The sequence below is a fragment of the Ruditapes philippinarum genome, unplaced genomic scaffold (assembly GCF_026571515.1).
Source record: "Ruditapes philippinarum isolate M1 unplaced genomic scaffold, ASM2657151v2 ctg12369_1_1_1_1, whole genome shotgun sequence".
In the NCBI taxonomy this organism is placed as follows: domain Eukaryota; kingdom Metazoa; phylum Mollusca; class Bivalvia; order Venerida; family Veneridae; genus Ruditapes; species Ruditapes philippinarum.
In genome coordinates this window covers 1-25,871 of record NW_026859359.1, presented here as the reverse complement: position 1 = coordinate 25,871, position 25,871 = coordinate 1, and the positions used below count along the sequence as shown (strand labels likewise).

General features: G+C 31.7%; 1 protein-coding gene across 1 annotated transcript; it reads left to right on the top strand.

The window, feature by feature from the left end:
* Positions 1-12,467: 12,467 nt before the first annotated feature.
* Positions 12,468-25,172, top strand: LOC132756237 (uncharacterized; the record flags this gene model as incomplete). Its single annotated transcript, XM_060747253.1, has 3 exons — positions 12,468-13,005; positions 23,886-23,949; positions 24,645-25,172. Coding segments are annotated over exons 1-3 (922 nt in total), but the record flags the coding sequence as incomplete, so codon positions are not given.
* Between the last annotated feature and the right edge of the window lie 699 nt (positions 25,173-25,871).

The window sequence follows — 25,871 nt, the reverse complement described above, 5'->3', positions numbered from 1 at the left end:
CAAAAGGTGAGAACAATGAAAGTTCTAATACTATAAGTAATCCATACATAGTTTTCTTACTTACATACAACTAGCGCTTCGAATATAATTTAAAAAAAAACTATATTTTCATGTACTTATTTTCATATTGCATGCTTTTACCATGAATATTTCTGTTGCCAGCCTTAAAAGCTGTGAAAAAAAACCTCACTACTCAGATTTAGTTTAACCATATCTTATTTCACAATTATACATAATTATAGATTAATACATTAATGTAAATAAAAAAGGGATGGGCCAAAATGTGTAACAATATTAACGACGACAGACATGATTCCGTAAAAACAAATCAAAGGATATATAACAGTAAAGCAAACCATTTTATAATGTTTTAATGTTTCGAATAATTAAAGAGTACAAGACAATTATATATTCAAATCTGATTCTTATACTGTGTATCTAAATATTTACTGTTGAAGTTTGTACAAGACTAGAATGTCAGACAAAATAACTACATGTATTTGCTTTAACAGATCATAAATGATTTTGCGTTTATTTCAGTATATGCCAGTTGTGAACATACTGCTAACTCTGACCGGTGTGTATCTCATACTTATTGCAACAAAACTTTGGAAGAAAAGAAACAGGAGTCGGAAACATATGTTTTGTCCAAAGATATTCTGATTAACTGTCTGGTCGTGCTGCTGTGATACAACTACCAAACATTAAGCCAAGATTGGGCAATACGAAGGATAACAAAACGTGGTACAGACACGAAAGATGGTTTGTAAATGGATAAAGAAGTAATCAATCGAAAAATTGCTTCTGTCATAGAAACGTAAGAAATGTAAGAGCAAAATTGTGCTTGGTAGATGATTGTCTGTCCCTGTCAAAATTTGCCAATCTTGTTATAGCGTTAAATCAGGACAAATATGTGATAATATTATCAAAGTTTTGGTATGCTAAAAGGTCCTTTCTTTTAACGGACCTTATTTGGGCATTATTTTTATAGGAAAAACATATGCAACCAAAGCGTCTTTATTATTATCAATCTGTATATTTTAATGTTTATTTTTGATCTCTTTGAACAGTAAACCTGTGATGATAACTAGTATGTAAGTTGAAGCAATGAAAACATATCAATATGCAAGGTAAAAATGTGATACTCTTTAATTTCAGTAATGACTTGTACTCTACCTCATATTGTTGTTGAAATATTGGCTAGGTCCTCGTAAAGATATTGTCATGTTATGTGTGGTAAGAACATGATTCCTAACACATTTAGGAAAATACAGAACAGACTTGGAAAATAGTCCAAACTGTTTACTTATCTTATCATAAAATTGTAAATGATTAAAAGGATTTAAATACTAGTATTCATAAACAAAGAAAATCTTATTTCTACATTGAAGGTGTTTTGTATTCGAACTTAAAACAAAGTCTTTACCAAATACTTAATCAAAGTACATTGTAATCTCACTAGTTTTATATTTGATTCGTGTAACATTATATAAACATTGTAAAACCCAAAATTTAACGCCGTTACTTTTAATATTAAATTTGTTTTCGAATTTTCAACTGACTGGAAAGTACTTGTAAGTTACGTCCACGCCCCCCCCCCCCCCCCAGCACCGGTTTAAGCAGAATTCAACATTTAATCATGGTAATGGTTAAATTTTGAATTTAGAAAAGACACAAACATATTTTGCACAAAATGATAAAACACAATAACATATTTACATTTATTTTATATTATATTTTAATTTTATCATAAACATGTACATGTATACATATAATTCACATACACGAAAACACCATTTTATATTGTTTTTCATTCACAGTTCACATTGTATTGTCGTCAGCTCAGTAATAAAGCCGTTGAAGCAAGGTTGTTAAAATGTTAAAGTTATATTTCAAATTCTCTCTATACCATAAAAATGATAAACAGGCACGTCCTAAATATAGAAAAAATCTGGAAAAAGGGTGATCCCTCGGAAGCATAAATCACAACAAAATCACATAAAAGGTGAAGACTCGGTTTGATTAAGTCTGTACATGAGGGATAATTAAGAATTGCAACATGATCATCCCTCACGCCCCCCTAGCACCGTACCCGATTTTCAACACTTAATGGTGTTGGAAACAATTACTTGTTGGTTTTGAGATTTGACTGTATGTTCTGATGAACAAATATCTTTAAACATTTATGATGGTATTGCCACGCCCTTTTATGGACATTGTTTCTTTGTTACACCCCACATTTACATACGTTATCTTCTTGTATGCAGTTACTTTTATAGCCACGTTTTCATCATTAAACGTATGCAATACAACGATAATTGATACCCAATGGTTACAAACATTCACTAGTTAAATATGAACTGTAATTACTGACATTGCTCTTGACGATCAGTAAACAGAAATAAACAGAACTTCCAAATGAAAATCTGCAATATACATACATGTATATACTAACACGTAACCATAGTGTTGTGTTTTTAAGTGTCAATAGAATAAAAAAAATGGTAGGAAAAAGTATTAAAAATGAGGATGAACGGATCCTTTAGGAACAAGCCTTGTCCAGATCCCAATGTAACCGGAGTCCCAATATAACCGGAGATCCCAATGTAACCGGAGATCCCAATATAACCGGTTGCACAAGGATTGAGATTTCTCAGTCCTGAATCAAACGGTTTTTTTTTCACTTCCCCGGACAAAATAATATTGGAACCTAGTAATATGCTTCAGCTTTGAGTATGCGTATTAATATCATTGACCTACCCATTATACTTTTACTTTTGTGTCATGGTATTTTAGCATCACTGTTGTAGTTAATCTTTTCAATTCTTTTCTATTTAAACACTTTTCCGTCCAGAAACGAAAGTAAAGTGCTTTATCTTTTTATTATGATACATGCATTTATAATTGTCTCTTTCTGATTTATGCTGCAGTCTTGTCCAATTATAAAATTTCAATTCAATTAAATTAAATTAGAAACTTCATTGCATAAATCATTTTATCACACACCCGTGCCGATTTCGCGACTCCGTAAAAATGGTATTGCACGGCCGTGCATATATTTTGACTTGACGTCATTAGCGTAATGCGACGCGCTAAATATTAGCGTTATACTATAGACGCGTCAATGAAAAATGACTCTTATTTCACTTTAAACGGTCTTTTTTGGGGTATGTGATAAAAAGAATATTAAATTCAATTTCGTGTAAGTTCATTACTCGTTGAATAAAATAATATTATGCTCGCCAGAGGCTCGCATAATATAATTTTATTCAACTCGTGCAATAAATTCAGTATTGAACTTAGACTCATTCAATATCCTCTATTTATCAACATACATGTTAGTAAATGGGTATCTGCTGTATCTACTTTTTACAATTTTGTAAAATGTTGTTGTTTCTATAATCTTATGGTCCATTCTAAAAATATGCAACATAAAACGTCTCTGCGATTTAACAGTCATGAATAATGTAAATGTCCCGGAACAAAATATTATGCTGCTTTTAACTGTTTAGCTATAATTCTGAACATGCGACATTCGCTCTTGAGGAAAAATACAAACAGAAGAATTCTTTTCAAATTCAAATAACAATTTTCCTCTACATGTTTATCTTAAGTCTTTAAAATTCGGATAGAGCCAATCATATTTCTTTCTACATTTTTAGCTCACCTGTCACAAAGTGACAGGGTGAGCTTTTGTGATCGCTTTTCGTCCTGCGTCCGTCCGTCGTCCGTCGTCCGTAAACTTTTACTTTAAATGGTATCTCCTCATTAACCACTCAGCCAATTTCCTCCAAACTTCACAGGAATGTTTCTTTGGTGGTCACCTTTGAAAATTGTTCAAAGAATTTAATTCCATGCAGAACTCTGGTTGCCATGGCAACCAAACGAAAAAATCTTAAAATATCTTCTTCTAAAAAACCCAAAGAGCTAGAGCTTAGATTTTTGGCATGAAACATCTTCTGGTGAGTGTCTACCAAGTTTGTTCAAATAAAAGCCCTGGGGTCAAAATTGGCCCGCCCCAGGGGGTCATTGATTTTCCCTATATGCATATAGTAAAAACTTAAAAAATCTTCTTTTAAAGAACCAAAAGAGCTAGAGCTAAGATATTTAGCATGAAACATCTTCTAATGGGGTCTACCAAGTTTGTCCAAATAAAAGCCCTTGGGTCAAAATTGGCCCGGCCCCAGGGGGTCATTGATTTTCCCTATATGCATATAGTAAAAACTTAAAAAAATCTTCTTTTAATGAACCAAAAGAGCTAGAGCTAAGATATTTAGCATGAAACATGTTCTAATGAATGTCTACCAAGTTTGTTCAAATAAAAGCCCTTGGGTCAAAATTGGCCCGCACCAGGGGGTCATTGATTTTCCCTATATACATGTACATATAGTAAAAACTTAAAAATCTTCTTTTAAAGAACCCAAAGAGCTAGAGCTAAGATATTTAGCATGAAACATCTTCTAATGGGTGTCTTCCAAGATTGTTCAAATAAAAGCCCTTGGGTAAAAATTGGCCCCGCCCCAGGGGGTCATTGATTCTCTCTATATGTATATAGTAAAAATTTAAAAATTCTTCTTTTAAAGAACCAAAAGAGCTAGAGCTAAGATATTTAGCATGAAACATCTTCTAATGGGTGTCTACCAAGTTTGTTCAAATAAAAGCCCTGGGGCAAAATTTGCCCCGCCCCAGGGGGTCATTGATTTTCCCCATATGCATATAGTAAAAACTTAAAAATCTTCTTTTAAAGAACCCAAAGAGCTAGAGCTAATATATTTAGCATGAAACATGTTCTAATGGATGTCTACCAAGTTTGTTCAAATAAGAGCCCTGGGGTCAAAATTGGCCCAAATTTTCCAAATTTCCTTATATGTGTATAGGAAAAGCTTAAATAATCTTCTTTGGAAAAAATCAAATAGTTAGAGTTTAGATATTAAGCATGAAAGATCTTCTAGTGAGTGTCTACAAAGTTTGTTCAAATAAAAGCCCTGGGGTCAAAATTGACCCCACCCCGGAGGTCATTCATTTTCCCTATATGTGTAAAACTATAGCAAAAATTAAAAAATCTTCTTTGAAAAAACTCAAATAGCTAGAGTTTAGATATTAAGCACGAAGCATCTTCTAGTGAGTGTCTTCAAAGTTTGTTCAAATAAAAGCCCTGGAGTCAAAATTGGCCCCGCCCCAGGGGACATTAATTTTCCTTAAACGAGTATAGCAAAAATTTTAAAATCTTTTTTTGAAAAAACCCGAATAGCTAGAGTTTAGATATTAAGCATGAAACATTTTCTAGTAAGTGTCTACAAATATTGTTCAAATAAAAGTACTGGGGTCAAAACTGGCCCTGCCCCAGGTGTGTTATTGTTTTTAACTATATGTGTAAAGAAAAAACTTTAAAAAAATCTTCTTTTAAAAATCCCAACAAGCTAGACCTTAGAATTTTTTGTTTAGCATGAAACATTTTCTAATGGTTGTCTACCAAGTTTGTTCAAATAAAAGCCACGGGGTTTAAACTGACCCCGCTCCGGGGGCCTATGTACAGGTGAGCGACTTCAGGGCCATCATGGCCCTCTTGTTTCTTTCTTCTACTGTTGCCTTATTCATCTCTATAATCAAATATTCCTTTATTCTTCATTTTACATTCAAAGAGCTTACATCTAACCACAGCATTTTATTTTTGAAAATTTACATTTACTGAAGAGGAATTGATATAAGTATTGTTTACTTGTTTTCCAAGCCAGTGTGAATTTCTTCGTTGTGAAATGTTTGTTAATTTGGTTTTATGTATAATGCAGATATATATATATGTAGCTTTATACACTTTAGCAAGCAAACATACAAAGATACATATCATGTGATTAGGGTTGTATCAAGGTTGTGCAATAAGGTATAAAAGCGTTATAGCCGTGTTGCAATGAACAATCATGCTTTCATATGAATTTTTATTTACGGTAATAATACTTTTTAATTTTTTATATTTATAAAGATAGATATATGTACAAAATTATAGTCGTCAAGCTAACGTTATTTATTAAACATGTGAGGCATGCTATTTTTTTCTTAATTTATATAAAGTGTAACAGTTTTTTTAAAAAGATTTTTTATTCATATGCTATATGGTATGAAAGGCTGATAGAATATATCTTTTTTGTAAATACACTTGCTGTATATGTCTTATTGGTGTACAATGCTTGATAAAATGCTGATGCTGTTGTTGTTGTTGTTAGTGTTGTTGTTGTTGTTGTTGAATATTTTAGCGTCTTATAAGTGGAAATGAAATAAGTGTTATTATTTATTTTGTAATTGTTAAATCATTTGACATAAAATGTCTGATCATTGAGTAGTTGTTTTGTAATGTGCCATTATGGATGATATAATTAATGTGCCTGTTTGAATTATCATATATCATTTTAATGCTGCTGAGCACATATCTATAATTCATGGATATTTATTTACATTATTTTTGAAGTTCTGTTTTATCAAAAAGCACACAAATAAAGGTTAAGCTAAAAAACTATAAGTTGTCTTTTCTCTATTGAAGTTGTATCAACATATTCCTTATTTGCTGTATATACTATGGTGGCTGATTTGGTACATTACGCCCGATAGCGACAACGAAACCTATATCGTTATCGTCTTTTCGTCTTGTCGCTAGCGACAACACGACAAAGCGCCAAACGCCGCGCTGTCGTCTTGTCGTCCTGTCTCTAGCGAAGCACGCTAAACGGCGCGTTGTCATGCGGCGCAATGTCGCCCTGTCACTTGGCTGATAAGCCAATCCTTCAATTTGAACACGCCGCACGACAACGCGCCGTTTGGCGTGCATCGTTAGCGACAGGACGACAAGATGAAAGTCCGAAAACGCGTGTTTGGCGCTTTGTCCTGTTGCGCACAAAAGCGTTCCAAAATCAGCCACCATTATATACGGTATCCTCACGTTGTGAGCTGATATAATTTAGCTATTAGACAAGGGACAGGGCGTGAAATGGTTGCAAACTTGCTTCAAGCCAGCGAAATGGTTGCAACCCTGACAAAATGTGTAAAGTAATAACGCCCGCACGCATTTTTAAGTGGATCTGTTTGTTATTTTGATTTTATTAATATGCCCATAACTTAAATACTTAAGGTAATGTTTATGACCGAGTCGGGTTTAGGTTTTATATTCCTAGTTTCTGATTTGACAAAGATGTATTCAGATAGGTTCACAAGGGTTGTTGTAGCGCCGAGTGTGATGCCTTCTAGTAAAATCCATGAGAGCCAAAGACCAGCTACGTCATCCCGGATTACACTGTAGTTTGATAAGACGTTTTTCTATCAGTCTGTCGGGTCGTATATATTGTGCACGTGATAAATGCTTTTAACGTTGAAAAATATGGACAGATATGCAATTAATTTTAACCCATTATAGTGGTGTCTTAAGCCAAAATACAATCAATAATCGTGGCGGCATAGCCGAGTGGTTAACGCTTCGGACTAGTAATCTTATGATCGCTAGCCGCATGGGTTCAAAACCTGACAGGGGCAAGTCGTTGTTTCCTTGAGCAAGAAACTTTACACTCATTGCTCAGTACTGGTTGGTTCCAGGAACGAATTCGAAAGTGTGTTTATAAGCTAATAGCTTCCTACACAATCGAACTAAAATAAATTCTGTATAAACCAAAATACAATCAAAGTACTGCTTGAGTGGTGCACCTTACATCTCTACATTTAGTCACTATGGTGGTTTGTAGCCAAAACATGTCTGTCCATTGGTAGATTTTCCTACAGCATTGATATCATAAATCTCATACACAATAAAAACGCCTACTTATAACCTACGGCTTCGGAAATAGAGCATGAAATGTCTTCATTGAATCAATGCACACTTATAGAACATAAATGAAAAAAAAAATGTAAGAAGGCGACAATTTACAGGAAATATTAAATGATAAAGGACACAGGTCGGTTGGACTCAAAAAGTCACGAGGTCACGGTGATATTGGCTTTTTACCAATGCGATTAATTAAGAATCCTGACCGACAAAAATAACTTGTCTCAAAAGTAAGCTCTTTATTATGTTCGAATTTGTCCATGTATCGATCATATAGGGCCTAATGTAAGACAGATATATTAACTCTTTTATGAGACCGAAGACATACAGTATCGAGTTTTACGCCGTTTATTGAAAAACAAAATGTCATACAATGGCATAATAGTAACAAACAATTTAAACAAAAACAAAAAATAAATCAAACTACATGAGCGTGAATTTCATCTCAACAAGTGACTTTTCTAAGGAAAAGCGGAGCAGTTGCCAAGATACGTAAGCTCCAATAAACCTATTTGGTTTCAGATTATAGGCATTTACTTCAATACTAACCAAAACCAATATGTAGATAAACCTTGGTAAGATATTTTTGTAAAACTCATTTTAAGGTAAAAAGGTCAAACGTCAAGGTCACAAGGTCAAACGTCAAGGTCACAATGGTCACTGTAATTGGGATTAAGAAATGGTCCATTTTATCCGAAACCATCAAAGCTATTCATTTGATATAATGTAAAGATTATTACATCGAGAAAAATATATTTACTGAAAGACATTTAACATTCTTGAATGATTTTTTTTCTGTCTATTTGGAATAGCAATCAGTTTAACCAATACTGTTACAGTACTGGTACTTGATTTAAGATTCAATACCATCTTATAAAAGTTGAAACTGAAAATAATAGAAATATCGACACAGACCCCAGACATCACAACCGTATAATAGTATAGGAATAATCATACCGTGCACCAAATACAACTGTATTCCAAAATATAAAACATTTTAAAAAGTATTTTGCTATTAGAAATTAGATTTAGTTGATATGGCTTTAAAAATTTCATTGTAATTAAATTAAGTTTTTTTTTCTGGCTTTAAAAAATTCAATGTTTAGCTTTAAAAAGCTTTGCCATTAAAATTAAATTACTGGCTTTAAATAAAATTGACATTGAAATCATATTTGATGCCCTATTGATAATGGTTAACCCTGGCTTGTCACAGAGCTTTCAGGCTGGCTGAAAAATATACGCATTAACATCCATATGCCATAACTGACAGTGTTCATGAACTGCTTTGGGGCAGTCGGCATAATTATCTTGCTTAAGTTGCATAAATAACAATGTCGCCAGCATGCATAAGTAAATAAACTTTACACATATACGCTGCTGGTTTCAGGGAAAAAAATGTTCATAAATCTACACACCCTGTTGTTACATGTTTCAAATACTTATCTCAACTGTTGACATAGATAAGTTAAATTTCGAGAAGTTGTCAATTTAATCAAAATTAGTGAAAAAAGAATTACGTACATTCTTAAGAAAATATTATGTCTATGTTTTTAAATGAATTATTATCATATGTCACTGTCTATCAGTCTATACTGAATCAAGATATGGTGAATCATAACATAATTACGAAGACTATACCATTATTGTCCGCTATATAAATCCGCTCTTTTATATAAACCGTGGCTGTCTAAAAAAAACTGCGATTTACTCTGTTTTCCGGAAAGTACATTTAACAAGACCACATTGTCTGAGAATTTGTATTCTTTTATTTGAACCTCTTCACAGTCAATTAAAACGGCGTTAGTTAAAATTTCACTGCAATACTATGTAATGTTTTGAAATATATAGTTACAATCGCTTCGATCTTTAAAAAAAATCAAGTTTTATTAGACACAAAAAGTGAATTATTAAGACTTATTGGTTACGCGTGATATAAATATGACTTTTCTAACGGACAGGGTGAAAGAAAATTTAATTTACTTGCTACTTGGTAATTGATTAAGGTCATATATAACACAATATAACATATTCATATGTATCGTATCATTGCGCCAGCTCTTGGAAAAAGTCATTAACAAAATCAATTACACACTCCTCCAAGCTTACAACCATTTTCAATTAAATTCCTGTAGTGTGAGCTAACTCTGTTACCTTGACGCAAGTTATATCCGGAAGGTTTATTGTAACGGTACAAACGGGAAAAAGAGCAGCAAACAACGCTCTTTTATATATCCCGTTATTTCAATTTCTATGTCATAAAAGGAGAGGTGATGAGCAGAAACTTTGACTATAGGAAGCTACGCACAAACTTTTTCTCCCAATAATATTTCATTGTACTCTTTTAATTACATTTCTTTTCACTTCTTTATTACGTTTATGAAAGTAATTATATCTATATTTACTTCGATACTAACGAATTAAAAGACAGCGCATTATTTTCACCAGAATGAACTTTTATGACGGTATTGAATAGAAAATCTTTAAATTGTAAGGCCAAGGAAATGTCTGTTTCAGAGGGATATGTTGAATTGTATGGCAGTATATACACACGGAAGGACATAGCATTTGACGAAATTGTCTTTGCAGAAATACATAAGAAATGCACAAACAATTAATTAAAATAGTTAAATACTGAAAAATATAATCAGGAACTATTTTGCTGTTGACTGAGTAAAAGATATAAAGTCATTTCCACTTCAATCTCTCGTGTCAGGAATTGTAAATAATTTATACACATTCATATTTCATATATCATAATTCATCTGAAGTTATCAAGATATTAATTGCTCGTTTTCCGTAACACGCCAGAACAAAAGGACTGCACGCCATTTTGCTTCACCGTTGTGTCAGATGGATGGCCTTGGTTAATGTAACTGGTAATAAATAATCTAATAAAAAAAAGATAAACGTTACTTTATATCGCAGCCGATCATTCGCTTTTTAAATGATCTCAACTCTGTTTATATCAAAATCTAAACTGAAATTCCCATGAAGTTCAAGACTGATTAAGAAAACAGAAAGAGTTTTACGGAAGCTGCCAATACAGAACACTCTTTATGTATATCTGCATGATTTCATTGATTAAAAATATTGATGTTTCATTCTATTAGAAAACTTATAGCTGTTTATATCAATTATATTTGTAATGTTTTAAAAGGCTTTGTGTACCATAAGGATTCCAGCTCTTTATTATTGGCAGAAGAAGGGATCGTTAATTAGTAAAATTTGTAAAAAATAAGATACAAAAAAGAACAAACGAAAACAAACAAACAAACAAACATAAAAATAAAAACAACAACAACAACGTCAAAACCACTGTTTTTACCTAGTGTAAGTTAAGTTAAACTGAATTAATAAAAGTCTTATATATTCGTATTGAAATTGACTTCTTTTATAATTTAGCAACTTTTTTTTAAAACACTGAACAATGAATTTGTTCATGGACTCAAAACTAAACCAAAACGAAAGTTTTTACTCAAGTAAGCCGACTCATTTTTTAGTTTATTAAGTAGCTGTTGATCTTTGTATCTGTATATGTGCAGAATGAACTTATTAATAAACAAAACGAAACATTTTTTTAATAAGCAATCCAAAATACTTTGTGGAACTTGCATCAAAAGGCGTGAGGGTAGTTTGTCCGAAATTTTCACAACCCCTCTCTCACAATGACTCATTAGAAACTACCTTTCTTGCTAAGAATTTATAAAAAAAATTGAAATAAATTCACTATCAACCCTTTTTACAAATGATTTCTCATTAATATAATCATAATCCTATGAAGTTATAATTCCAGCAAAAATCACATTTAATAATGGTTGCAGATTTACAAGGAACAATCCACCCAATCATATATCATAATTGAGCCGCGCCATGACAAAACCAACATAATGGGTTTGCGACCAGCATGGATCCAGACTAGCCTGCGCATCCGCGCAGTCTGATCAGGATCCATGCTGTTCGCTATTAGCTTCTATACTTGCTATAGGGTTTGTTAGCGAACAGCATGGATCCTGATCAGACTGCGCGGATGCGCAGGCTGGTCGGGATCCATGCTGGTCGCAAACTCATTATGTTGGTTTTGTCGTGACGCGGCTCAATTATTATTTAGTAAAGGAATTGTTTTGTTGAAATATTATTTACTTCTTTCGTTCCCTAAAATAATTCAGTTAATACCAATTCATGTTTAATTGTTAATTTAGATATAAACGCTCGATTTTTCCTTAATAAATCTTGCAATAATCCTTAAAATTTTCGTGTTTTCTTTTTTCCAATGCACATACTTGAGCTGCTTTTTCAGCTTGGTTAATTAAAAAGAAAAGAATTCTGGTATTTTCACTATGTTCTTTAATAATATTCAAACATATAAACAATGAAATGTACGATAAACGAGGAAAATAGATGTACAATTACAATAAGCCTTTATAACATCATCTCATTAAAAATGGTATGGTTCAAAATATTTTTATTTATAGTTAATCTACAAATTTTTCAAGATCTTCTTTATCATTTACTTATTTATAGCCAGCTTTATCGTTATAAATAAGTTTTCCTTTTTTCACCTTTACTATTTGCTGAAACCCAACAATTTTCCTGATACGGCCTTAACTGATGCCATGTCGTGTTAGCAGGTAATAAATGATCTAATATGTTTACGGAGGTTTTGGTCGACTGATGCAAACTATATACATCTCTTGTAGAGATGAAACACGGATATGCACTTTAATAAATTAAATCTTACATTTAATCAGATTTGTAATCATACAAAATTAAAAATAAACAAAATTCTTGGAATTTAGAAATTTAAAACGATGTGTTCACAAGGAATAAAAATGAACATAATTGAAAATTAGCGTCTGAAAGTAAAAGCGAATATGCATGTTAATGTTTTTGATTTTGTAATCACGATATGTGTGCTCATGGCTGCGCGTTATTTGCGCCATGTTGAAACAGCGGAAGTGGTTGTGGGAGTTGCACGCGCTGTTCCTCTCCTCAACAGAATCATTTCCGGTACGGCTTTCTTACAGATTCCAGTCAACAGTAGGATTAAGTGTTTGTCCGAGTGTTCGAGGAGAAACTGTTCATCGTTTAATTTTGGTAACGGAGAGTGTCATCTTTATAACACATACCTGTGTGCTGACCAGACATTGATTGTCCTGTCCGGCTTTAAATATTACGATGTTGAATATGGCGACATGATACCAGTAAGTGATGCTCTGTTCATGTTTTGAGTGAGAAAAGTTATGTTGATACATTTACAAAATAAAGTTTATCATAATATGAAAAGAAATGTGGCGCAGTTATTAATACATTTTCATCAGGTATGGCATACTAATAACTTCAATTCTGTATTTTTTTTCAACAGTATAACGCACATGTCTTTCAAAAATATTCTACAACTTTTACCTCATTAAAAAAATGATCCTGATTTTATTTTCATTGCTGTAAGAAACTTACATTATTATAATAATAAGCCATATTAATAAGACAATTATTGAATTATAAAACTAATAGTTACAAATAAACATACTTATTTTGGAATAAAATTAATAATTAACATTACAAATTGCAAAAAAAAATAAATAAAAATAAGTAGTTTAAGGAAAGACAAAATTTGGAAATTCTTTTTTATTTGGGACAAACAAAAAAAAATTTACTTTAAACAAATTTTATTTTATAGTCATAATGTGATATGTAATTATTCAGAGTAATTTTAGTTTTTTGGATTTTTGGGACGATCCATTAAAAAAAACCCAAATTTGGATAGGGGCAACAAAACCCTTTTAGGGTCCATAGCAAAGCAAAAAAATGAACAAAATCAAAAAAAAAAGGGAACAAACTGTTGTTTTTGGAAAAGTTGTTCTAAAAAATAATTGATCAAAAAATATGGGTTTTAAATTCTTCTTTACAAATAGTCAGTTTACAATGATATGAGAAACAAACGATTAACTTTGCGCAAAATTGGGTTTTGGGGAAGCAAAAACCCCAGTATCCCCATATCACAAAATGTTTCGCCGGCCGCAAAATGCAAATTTAGCAGACCTAGTATTTGAAAGTTCATAGAACACATCTCTGGAGTCGCACCGTTGTCGAATTCTCTCTGCTGGTGGTTTTGGCCCAAGCAGTTTCCTAAAAGATACCTCTTCCGTAGTATTTAGTAGGGCTAGCTGTCTTGAAACACGTCGCTTACGTTGCTAATCTGAAAACATATCAAAAGAGGACAGAAACAACAAAAAAGCAGGATACTAAATATTAAATTTAAGCTCAAGTCTTTCACACTTCACTCATAATTGACAGTGGAGGGCGGGTGGGTTTTTTCAACAATTCATTTCTTCCTTGTTACAATATTCGACGCCAGCGTTAAAAGGATATGACGTAGATACAGTACCTACGTCATAACCAGGGCAGGTATAAGTTGTTCCCAAATAACAGAGACTATTCTATAGAAATAGTCATCATTATTTGGGACAACAACAAAACAATATCATACTTTAACTAATTTTATTTTATAGTCATACATAGTGGCATATGTAATTTATCTCACCGAGTAATGTCTTAGTTTATCTTTGGCATTTTATGGGCACGACTCCATTAATAAAAGCCAAAAGGTTTGGATACCGGGCATACAAAACCCTGTTAGGGCATCCATAGCAAAGCAAACAAATGACACAAAATCAAAACAAGCAAATGGAACAAACTGTATAGCTTTTTGGAACAGTATGTTCTAGAAAATAATTGATCAAAGCAATACTAGTCTTTCAATTCTTCATTCACAAAATAGTCAATGTTTCACAAATGTATATGAGCAACAACACAGCATTGACACTGTTGCGCGAAATTGGTTCTGGGAAGCAGAAACCAGTATCGCCAGTATCACAAAATTTCTATTCGCCGGCCGCCACTAGACTTCGGATGGTGAACGGGAGATTTCCCGTTTTCCAGTCGAAGGCTCCGCCAATAACATATAATATTGGCTTCGCCAATATCATACTATTATTGGCTCCGGCGAATTGAATACTTGAAAAAAATTAGTCGTGCCCAGCCATTCTATGATTTATAATACAACACTGCCATGCAGGTAATTCAACTTAGGCAAATAAAGCAGCATTCCAACAAATATGCATATACTAGTGCTCATTAAAATCAAATATGACATTATCTGAAACACAATAATTTGGGTAGTAACCACCAGATCTCGAGTTCAGTGTCATTTCTCCTGACATGAATTTAGCATAAGCATTCAATTTAAAACTGCTCCAAATATGTGCTAGCTAAATGTATATACATTTGACGGTGCATTTTTTTCGAGATATTAATTTAGCAATAACGTTCAAACTGCTTCAAATATGTGCTAGATAACATGTAATACAATAAGTGCATTCAATCAACTGAACTATAAATTATTCATCAACACATCAACTTTTCATATATACATTTCCTGAACCACTCTATGCCATAGGTGTTCGGCGCGCTGATCGGCCACCCACCCCACAACCCTCCCATCCCCCAAAACCATGTAAACTGCAGTATTTTTCATTGAAACATGTTTTAATATTTGGTATATGCTTTTAATTCAATAACCTTCATTTCCCACAAAAAATAAAAAATTGATTAATTATTATATAATATATACATATTTAGTTTAAAGGTAATGCAAAACTCGCTGCACATTTTTTCAAGCATACTTAAAATAATTGAACTCCATTGAACCCCGACGTTTTTTTTAACCAATTTTCAAGTAATGGTTCTGAAAGGTTGGAGGCGCAAGTGGCGAGGGTTATGCAACTCTGCATGACTCTGAGATGCACATTGCACTCCAGGTTCGGAATCCAATTCAACAACATTTTCAATTTGTTTTTAAATCGCATGGAGTAAACTATTACACTCCATGCGGTAAAAAAACTAGCAACAAGTTTAATGCACTATTGTCGACAAGGCAGGAACACTTGTATTACATTTTAGTATGCATGCAATATTAACGTGTTAGAAATTGTCCTAATTTTTTACCCCACAATTGTACATATGTTGCCCACAATTTGATACATAGGTTCGAAGCTATATTTTTCAATTTGCAGCATTTCACACCACCCATCCTGGTCAGTCCTGGACTGTCTTTCTTACAACTACATGTGAAGCGCTTATTCAAAATAGTGACTTATACTAATTATACTTAACTGAGCTGTAAAAAAGATTTGAAACAATAATAGATTTCATGGAATATTTACTAATAAAATATCTTTATTGGCCAAAAACATACTAATTCCCAAAAACTTCAAGAATAATGGTTTAAAGCTTTTTGTTTGGACATAAATTCTACTGCCAGTGTTATAAGCAATTTAACAAAATATTCTTTCACTGGTCAATTTGCAGCATCCAGCTTTATACTGTCAGATTCTGTATTGGTTTTTAGTCAATTCACCAATTAATAGACTTAAATAAACATTGATTATAATAATACTAACGTATTTTTTATTTTATTTTAATTGAAAACCCCATTCATTAATTATTGGGATAGAAAGTTTGTGTTTCAAATTAAATTTTGTTTTAAATTGTGTGTGAAAAAAAAGTTAAATTTTGGTAAATTTTAAAATTTTGAAAAAGTGAAACCCTGAAAACATTGCAAAATATTTGCTCATTTTTTTTAAATTGTAAAAATTTTAAATGTTTTTATGTGCCTTAAAATGTTTTTTTAATAAAAAAATCCCAAAAGAAAAAGACAAAGTTAAAATTTTTTTCCAGAAAAATAAAAAAGGAATCTTTTAAGTAAAAAATTATATAATATGGGATGGACTTGAAATGGGCATAATATTTATTAAAATTATGAAAAAATTTGTACATTAAAAATTTTAATGACATAAACAAAAAGAATTTAAACAGTATTAAAATATGTAAAAAGATATTTTTTAATAACGAAAGCCCCTCAAGGGCTTTAATTTATAATGAGTGAAAGGTGAGTCAATAAAGTTTACATTTTTGCAATAAATTTTTCAAATAATTTATTTTCTTTTTATGAATCGATAAATTAATGCAATTGGAATTACCCAAAATGTTCAATTTTATATAAGTTTGGGAAAGTCTTTTTAAATTTTAGGGCATACTTATAATTTTATATAAACATTTTAAAATATTCAAGCTGTAAGGGTCAATAAAATTTTTTCATTTTGTCATTATTTGAAAACATAAAGTCAATTCAGCTAAATTGAACATGACAAAATAGGCACAATGTCTTTTTAATATCAATAACATGTTATTTTAAATAAATAGGGTGTCTTTTTCACATGAAATATTGTTTTCAACACCGAAATTAAAGTAAGACGATTTATATTAACATTTTAATGTCAAACGTCTCCCTATATGAGTTTACATAAAATTGGTCACTTGCAATTCAACCAAAGTTGGGTATTATAAACTAAAGCAAGAGAAAACTGTCTTGAATGATTTTTCTTTGAAATAAAAGTTAAACGTTGAATGCATGATTTTGTGTAAATATTATCAACAGTGTTTAACACTAAAAATTTAAGAAGCGTGTTCACTTTTATTACTAGTTTAGGGGAATGAGTACCTATCATATAGCATAAGATTATAAGAAAACCTAAAGAAATGGAAAACTTTTAACCTCTAAATTAAAGTTTTAAGTTTAATTATGTGTAGATATATGGTCAAACTATAAGAAAAAATAAATATAAATGATATACTTTCAAATTTAAAGTTTTATATTTGGATTGGTGTTCACTATGCCTAAATCATTAAGAGGTTAATAATAATTTAATAAATAAGCTATTCATTTATTATATTAAAATATTTATCTTTTTTAGGTTGTGTAAAGTAAATAAAAGGTACAATGGAAAATAATTTTACAAGTGAACTACAACTTGTCAACTTAAAATTGCAATAAATTGTGTGACAAATATAATTTGTTATAAATCTGTACTATAATGTAGCCTACACCATTAATTATAAACAACATAGTCAAACAAAGACAAATATTTAAAAATTATTATTATTATTAATTTTATTATTATTAATAATTTATTATTATTTTATTATAATTATGAATTCATGATTGTCTTATTATTATCATTAGATCACATCATCATTATTATTTTACTATATTATCAATTCATTATTATTTTTATTATTATTATTATTATCATCATCATTAATAATTTTTTTTTTATTATTATTATTATCAATTCATTATTATTATATATTACTATTAATTTATTGTTATTATTTTATTTTTATATAATGTTTATTAATTTACTATAATTATTATTATCTAATATCTTAATCTTGTGATTGATGTTGCATTGAAGTCTGTATCTTTTAATTATTGGTGCATTATTAATTTATCAGTTTCTAATTAATGTGATTTTAACCCCTTCTTATCCAACATAATTTGCTAATTATGCATACTTCATTTTACCATAAAAACAACAGGCCCTAAAATAAGGCAATGTATTCACATCTATGATAACCACAGTATATAAACGATTTGAACCCCAACCGGATCTTGTGAGAAGATCTCAGCATCTAAACGTACAATCAGACGGGATGGCACATTAAACTATTAAAAATCGGCTTGAATTTAATATGTTACGGTATGTTAACATTTGAATCATATTAAGAAATAATTTATCTTTGCTTAAATATACATCCATAACCTTCTTCGTAAAATATATGCATGTAAAACGCTGTGCTCTTCGCCTCATGTTTTGTTTATGTCAACACACGCCGATTACACAAGCAAATGTATGCCTAAAATTGTTTTATATCACTATAACTCATATCTGAATCTTTAATTTATTGTCTTAACCTCATGTTACCGGACATACACTTGTGAAAATATCTTCGAATATTGATAAAACACAGTAAATGATAGAGGCGACATTTCTGATAACTGTACCCGTCTTGCTAAAACCATTTTAATGATCTGTACCCTACTTGTGTTTTCACTGAACCATTACTTGCGAGTCACTTTTGATGATTTTTAAAGTGTTGTTGTCGTATGTTCCAAATTTTATTGTGCAGAATATGATGTTATTGTGTCACAAGAGAAGGGTACATGTTTTAGTTCTATGTAAGTAACTAAAACTGCATATGAACGGAGGAGCTTCGTCATGTTTTCGCTGTCTACGAAAATACCGGCATGAAGTGGCTGTTTATACGAATCAGAAAGTCAATTATTTCTTGATAGGAATAATTAACTAACAAACCTCATCTTCGCTTACCATTCATTTTTCTTTGGAAAGATATAAAGCTAAAATATTACATATGTACTATAAGTTTTTTATATTTAGTTCAACGGCATTGTTGTTAGTTTTGACGTGACCGTTATATTATTAGTTATAAAGATTGTTGACATGTTATATGGTCCTTTATAATACTGCACATTTGTAACGTCGCTTTTCATTGGATAATCGTGACGTTTATATAGTTTTATATACACGGCTGCTCTGTATTCATGAAGAAATCTCACGTTTCTCTAAAGAAAAAGAAGTTTGCAGTATTATAAATTCGTTATAAAGATTGCTGACATGTTATATGGCCATATATAAACGGCTGTTTGCAATATAACCCTCGCCTAACGGCTCGGGCTATATTTACAAACAGCCGTTTATATAGGGCCATATAACCTGTCAACGATCTTTATAACTAATAATATAAACGGCTATTTGTAAATATAACCCGAGCCGCTAGGCGAGGGTTATATTGCAAATAGCCGTTTATATACGGCCATATAACCTTTCAGCAATCTTTATAACGCAGCAAACATCACTTTTTAGAGAAAAAAGGAAGATTTCTTTATGAATCGACAACAGCCGTGTATATAAAACTATATAAACGTCACGATTATCCAATGAAAAGCGACGTTACAAACGTGCAGTATTATAAAACGTCACGTATCAATAAACCTCGAAATATCATTACAAGATTTTTTTGCAGATTACTTATTTCAACATGTTGAAAGCTTTACACCTACCGTTGATTTCATTCTGCTTTTTGAAACACTGTTTTATATTCTCAGAAATTCATTGACTTTCTATTTCTGACATGTACGATTTTTATTCTTGTATATCTTTCATAGGCGTCCACAATTTTGGCATCTTTTTAAACGGAGAATATTCGGGAAATTTTGAAATTTTAATTGTCATTGTTTCAGCTATTGGTGCTATAAACTTCTTTTTTTCGTTTACATTATTGGCTGTGACGTTGAAATTTTTTAAGTAGGAAATTTTTATTTGATCATTATTTATTTCTATTTTCAAGTTGCAGTCTGGATGGCGAATAATTATGTGGTCAATGGTGGCATTGAAATTCGTAGTCTTTACTAAACAGTATATGCAGTTGTATTCTTCCATGGTGATCCGAAAGAAAAATATACAAAGCAATATATATTTTATTAAACAAATGATTAACAATATTATCAGTTAAACCAATTTTCGGTAAATACCTTAGATCCCACCTTGTATACTAAAATTCTATTACAATCATTTATATTTTCTGGCAATAATTGATACAAAATCGCAATGAACGTAAACTTTTTCTCCAATAAATCTGTAAAAATACTCACAAGTCAGGGTACAGATAAAATTCGTAAACTCACAAGTAGGGTTCACAATCACCAGCAAGTAACGTTCAGTTTACGGAAATGACCTTCTTGGTAAAACTCTTAAATTTATGTTCAAGATACAGCAATATGTTATGCATATGACTAAATTATCGTTTGTTATTGATAACTTAGTAGTTCGATATCACAATTCAATGTTTAACTAAATCAACATTGGAATAAGACGGATTTTTGTTCGTGTTCAGTGTTGATCACCTGAAAGCTGTTCGTGAGTTTCGATTATTTTATAGCCTTCGTGCTAACGTTTATGTTTTGCATAACTTAGACGTTTAATAAAGTTTCTCTCTTGTAATATAAATATAGATTAACTAACCTAACGTCCATCAGTATCAATATAAATACCAATATCGTAGACAAGTGAAGTGGTAGAATATGACTGACACTAAAATCTTCTCACAAGATCCGGTTGGGGTTCAAATCGTTTATATACTGTAGTACTGTAATAACAAATACTGAAATATAACTGAATAATTATTTTGTTCAACATGTAGATCTAAACCTAGGTTCCACATTGTAAAATAATGTATAAAATAAACATTTAAACAGGAAATACCTCACCTAATACTGTAAGGAACTAAACTACTAGCTCTACTAACATCAGTCACCCATTTATCTCATACAACAATTCATCAAATGTCAGGAGTCCTCACAAGACGCTGCTGATCACCATCGCATTTATTTCCACATTTCCCATACAGACCAGTAGTGTATTGTCTTTAATCACATTCTTCCAATCTCGTCCAGCAAAAAGAAAATTATAGATCTATTTTGAAGATTTAAAAGCAAATAAAATATATTTTAAAACTGATCAGCTAATAATAACTGATTTATTATGAACCTGTTAGATTAATAGACACATCTATTCCTAATTCAGGACAATTGGCACAAGTTAACAAAAATTTCTTGCTTCCACCATTCTTAACGCCATTGAAAATAGCAAAGTGCACCTAGCTAGATGAACCCTCCATCATTTTTTTTAAAGGTTTTCATTACAATCATCATCGTTACCACACAGCGAATGATTTATCATTATAGCGAGATACAGACAGCTAAATGAATAGCCGCGGGTGATAGTAGATCCACGGATCGTCATAATAAAATTGTCAATTTACGATACTGTACAGTAAAGCTAGACAAAGTACAACCTTATGTTCATTTCACAAAACAATGCATATAAATAATTTAAAATTAAACTGTTCTCGACAACAATCTTTTGAAGATCTAAATCTGAATTGACTAAGAAAACTTCTCTGTCCATATAATATCCTGCTTGATTCAGTGTTCCATGTAAAAGGCATGTTCCCACCAAAGACATCAAGAACAAATCCGCTTCAATCGTGGAAAATATCAACAAAATTGCTGCTTATAGGACACACAGAAAATCACTGACGTCTTATCGATTCATATTTAAAAGATACTACTATCGATTGTTGTTTTGATCAGCGATTTTTTTCATTTTTTTCAACAATTCATTTCTTCCTTGTTACAATATTCGACGCCAGCGTTAAAAGGATATGACGTAGATACAGTACCTACGTCATAACCAGGGCAGGGTATAAGTTGTTCCCCAAATAACAGAGACTATTCTATAGAAATAGTCATCATTGTGATTATAAAGAAATTCATGAACGTGTGCCATTTTAGTAATATTGAAAATATAATCTATTACTATAAATGATTAACAAAGTTTTGAAATATAAATTTTGATCATGATCTTGGCCCTGGTCCTTAATTCTGTAAACCCGGGTCCAGATAGTATTACCGCAAATGGTTACACCAATCAAATCGCTGCATGTCTCCAGGTGAGCCAAAATATTTCCAGAAACGTAAATTTGAGACCAATGTTCTAACATTTGAAGAAAAGTTAATTGATTCAAGATTCAAGTAATAATTGACATGCTATGTGCGATTAAGGAATGCTTTTGCAGTATATACCACAATATTTCTACTGCGTGACTACTACAGTAGGGGCTATTTTTGCTTATTTTGACATCCTTTTGGTAATTTACCTGGCTTGCAAGTGATATTTGCAATGTGTTAATTATTTTCTTTGTTCACTGCACAAAGTTTACTTTTAATTACACTTTTCATGAAAATAAGCATGAATCTAGAGCCATTCTACTTTAAGATTAAAGCAGGAAACAGAAATTTCAAGCCAATTAAGCAATCCATTTTACTACAGAATACCTTATGAATAATCTATGAATGCATGTGACGCAAAGACGCATACATGTATGTCCATTTCTAAGCAGAATTATTAACTGATGTGTCATTTATAAGTGGCTATGTGATGGTTAATGTAATGCCATTTTAGTAATTGTTAGCGTTACAATGATATTACATATGTACACGATATGATACTAAAACTTTCTAAATGTGAATAATTCTATATCATACTTAAAATACGTTTCCAGGAACTTGTTACATTTTTGTAAAGAAATACGCTTTGTTTTTTATTTCATTTTTAAATAAATCATTTTGTTTATTTCAAGTTGAACATTTCTTATACAGCGCTACCATATACCTGCGTGTTTCCTTCATGTATTTAATTGCGGTAGAAACCTATTTTAATACGATATTTCCATGGAAACGGAAGTAGCTTTTCGCGATTTCGCGCATGTGCATTATACGTAGGACAAATAAAAAGTATCTTTTGAAAAAAGATACTCGACCGATGTAAAACTGGTTAAGTTGCAAATGTTAGATCTTAGTTTTCCGTGCAAAGCCATATAGAAATGCTAGCATAGCATGAATAACAATGACAGTTATTTCTTGCAGGGTTATTAATCTTGAAAAATAGAATGATGTATGTGTTTCTAAACGAACCTTCCGTATTTTTGAAAGTGAACTGTTTCACAAACATCTACGCAGCCGGTAGGCAATTATTTCTTATAAATACTCGATTAATATGCAAAAGTGTATGAAAAATATAAACATTATATCAATTGAACACATCAATAATCATATAATATATTAAACACTTATTGAACATCATAAACTAAGGGTTCCTGATAAGTTCTAATATTAATCTCGTTATTTTGGACAATTTTTTTTCAAAAAAACTCAGATTTAGTATAAAATTAACTCAGAAAGTTATAACGTAAAATAAACTGTTCACTAAAAATGTATCATAAAATGACAAGAACTATCCTTTTATTTCAGAATGGCTAATGGGATTCCCAGATTTCATTTTGTAATTTTAAATTGACCAATGAAAACTCTTCTTATTTCCAGTTCTTCTCTATAACTTTTACAGGAAGTCAAACTGATTTTAGATCGGCCTTCGGCCGGGAAAAAGCAATATCGATGGAAGACATTTTATCATTATACATTGATAAATTGACTTAATTTTATTTGATACACAGCTTCATATCGTTAACCATATGACTGATCCAGTGGCGTTATGAATTATTCAATGAGCATATTCTTACACAATAAGACTTTCTGTTTCAGATAGCAGACGTATATAGAACGTTACCCGACTGCCTCTTGTTGGGAAGATGCTCACCTAAATGTTGTAAGTATAATAGTTAAACAAAATACACTTCCAGTCCTAAAAAAAATCTTGTTTTGGGACTTACCTGTCTTTCCGTCAGTCTGTATGACTTTCCATGCATCGAGTTGTCAGTCTTTCGAAGTATGAATAAATTCCCGCCAAGAACATTCATAAATATAAAGCAAAAGATAAAAAAAAGTTTGACCAGCAGATACCTTAAGATGTACCCGTATTATGTTAATTCTTTACTTTGTGCTGTTAACTTTATTAAAAAAAGTGGAAGTTTGTTATATGTGGACCAACGTTGCCTAATTATTTCAAACATTAACAAAGCTTTTTTGTGCTCGTAGCTTGCCTTTTTACATTCTTTTAGTAAACTATAGCTGCTTTGCATGTTAGTATGTTTGTTTTCTAAAACAAAACTATAACCTGAACTATCAGATACAAAAGGTGTAATGCTTACAAAATCATATCATCGGCAACAAGACCCGGACAAACTGGGTATGTTCAATGAACATAACCGTTTAACACATATTTGTTAATTATCCATACAGCAATAGTAAGTTCCTAGTTAAGGGATGTAAAAAAACACACAAAGAAATAGGTACCAAATGATTAATTTAAATATAGACTTGTTCTCTATTGTAAATGCTTATCTGACACTTTTTTTATACATTTTTCAAAGATTTGATATCATTTCATTATTTAATCAAAAGATATCGGAACAACAACAGTTACTATATCAACAACAACAACAACAGCAGCGACAACTACTACTACTACTACCACTACTACTCCAGCACCCACAACTACAACTTCCACACCGGCACCCACTACTACAACTACAACTACCACACCGGCACCCACTACCACAACTACCACGCCGGCACCCACTACTACAACTACCACACCGGCACCCACTACTACCACAACTACCACTCCGGCACCCACTACCACAACTACCACGCCGGCACCCACAACCACAACTACCACTCCGGCACCTACTACCACAACTACCACTCCGGCACCCACTACTACAACTACCACACCGGCACCCACTACCACAACTACCACTCCGGCACCCACAACTACGGAATCATCAGCCCCTGGTCCAGGTGATGTCAATTATGCATGTTCAATTGATGACGACTGTACGGCACCGAATGCGGACTGTAGAAACAATGTGGTATGTGAGTGTGTGGCTGGGTATAGTTATAACCCTCCAACAAAATCATGTGTTACAAGTAAGTATTTCTGCTATCTTCACAAATACTGTTTCACTATTAGACTAATTTTTATTCGTTGAAACGTTAAGCGTAACACACTGTCTTCCAGCTGAGTGCGAAATTTCAATTATTGACGACAGTGCGTTTTTAATTAATAAAGAAGAAGAAACAGTTTATTTCGGTACCTGTATCTCGTTGATGTACTTACAAATACAATAATTCTTTGGTCACATGACAAAAGCAAAGACAACGAAAATGATAATAATAAAGATATAAAAAGTTTAACTAATGACATTCTAGAAAATTTTTAAGTAAGTTTATTTAAAATGAATGGTTTTGATAAATATGTAAGATTGCTAGAATAAATTCATGAATGGAGTGTATGACCTGAGAAATAATTTAATATGTTCTTGTGAAACAGCACTTCTTCTATATATTGTTAACTGAAGCTTTTTTGGTTTGGTAAATTTTATACGTCTATCTCAAAATCTGTGAGCTACTTTCCCATTTTTAATAAAATATTATTTCGCGTGAATGCACATGCCATCTCGACTTCTTGTCATGTATACGTATTGTCATGTTTTTTTGGCTTTTTTGTATATATAAAGATTCTTTGTCATCGGCAATTCTTAAGGATTTGGTACAAATAAAAGTTCTTCTTCATCTTCTACATGTTCCCCACTACTACGTTTGTTAAAAATCATAGTACAAATGTAA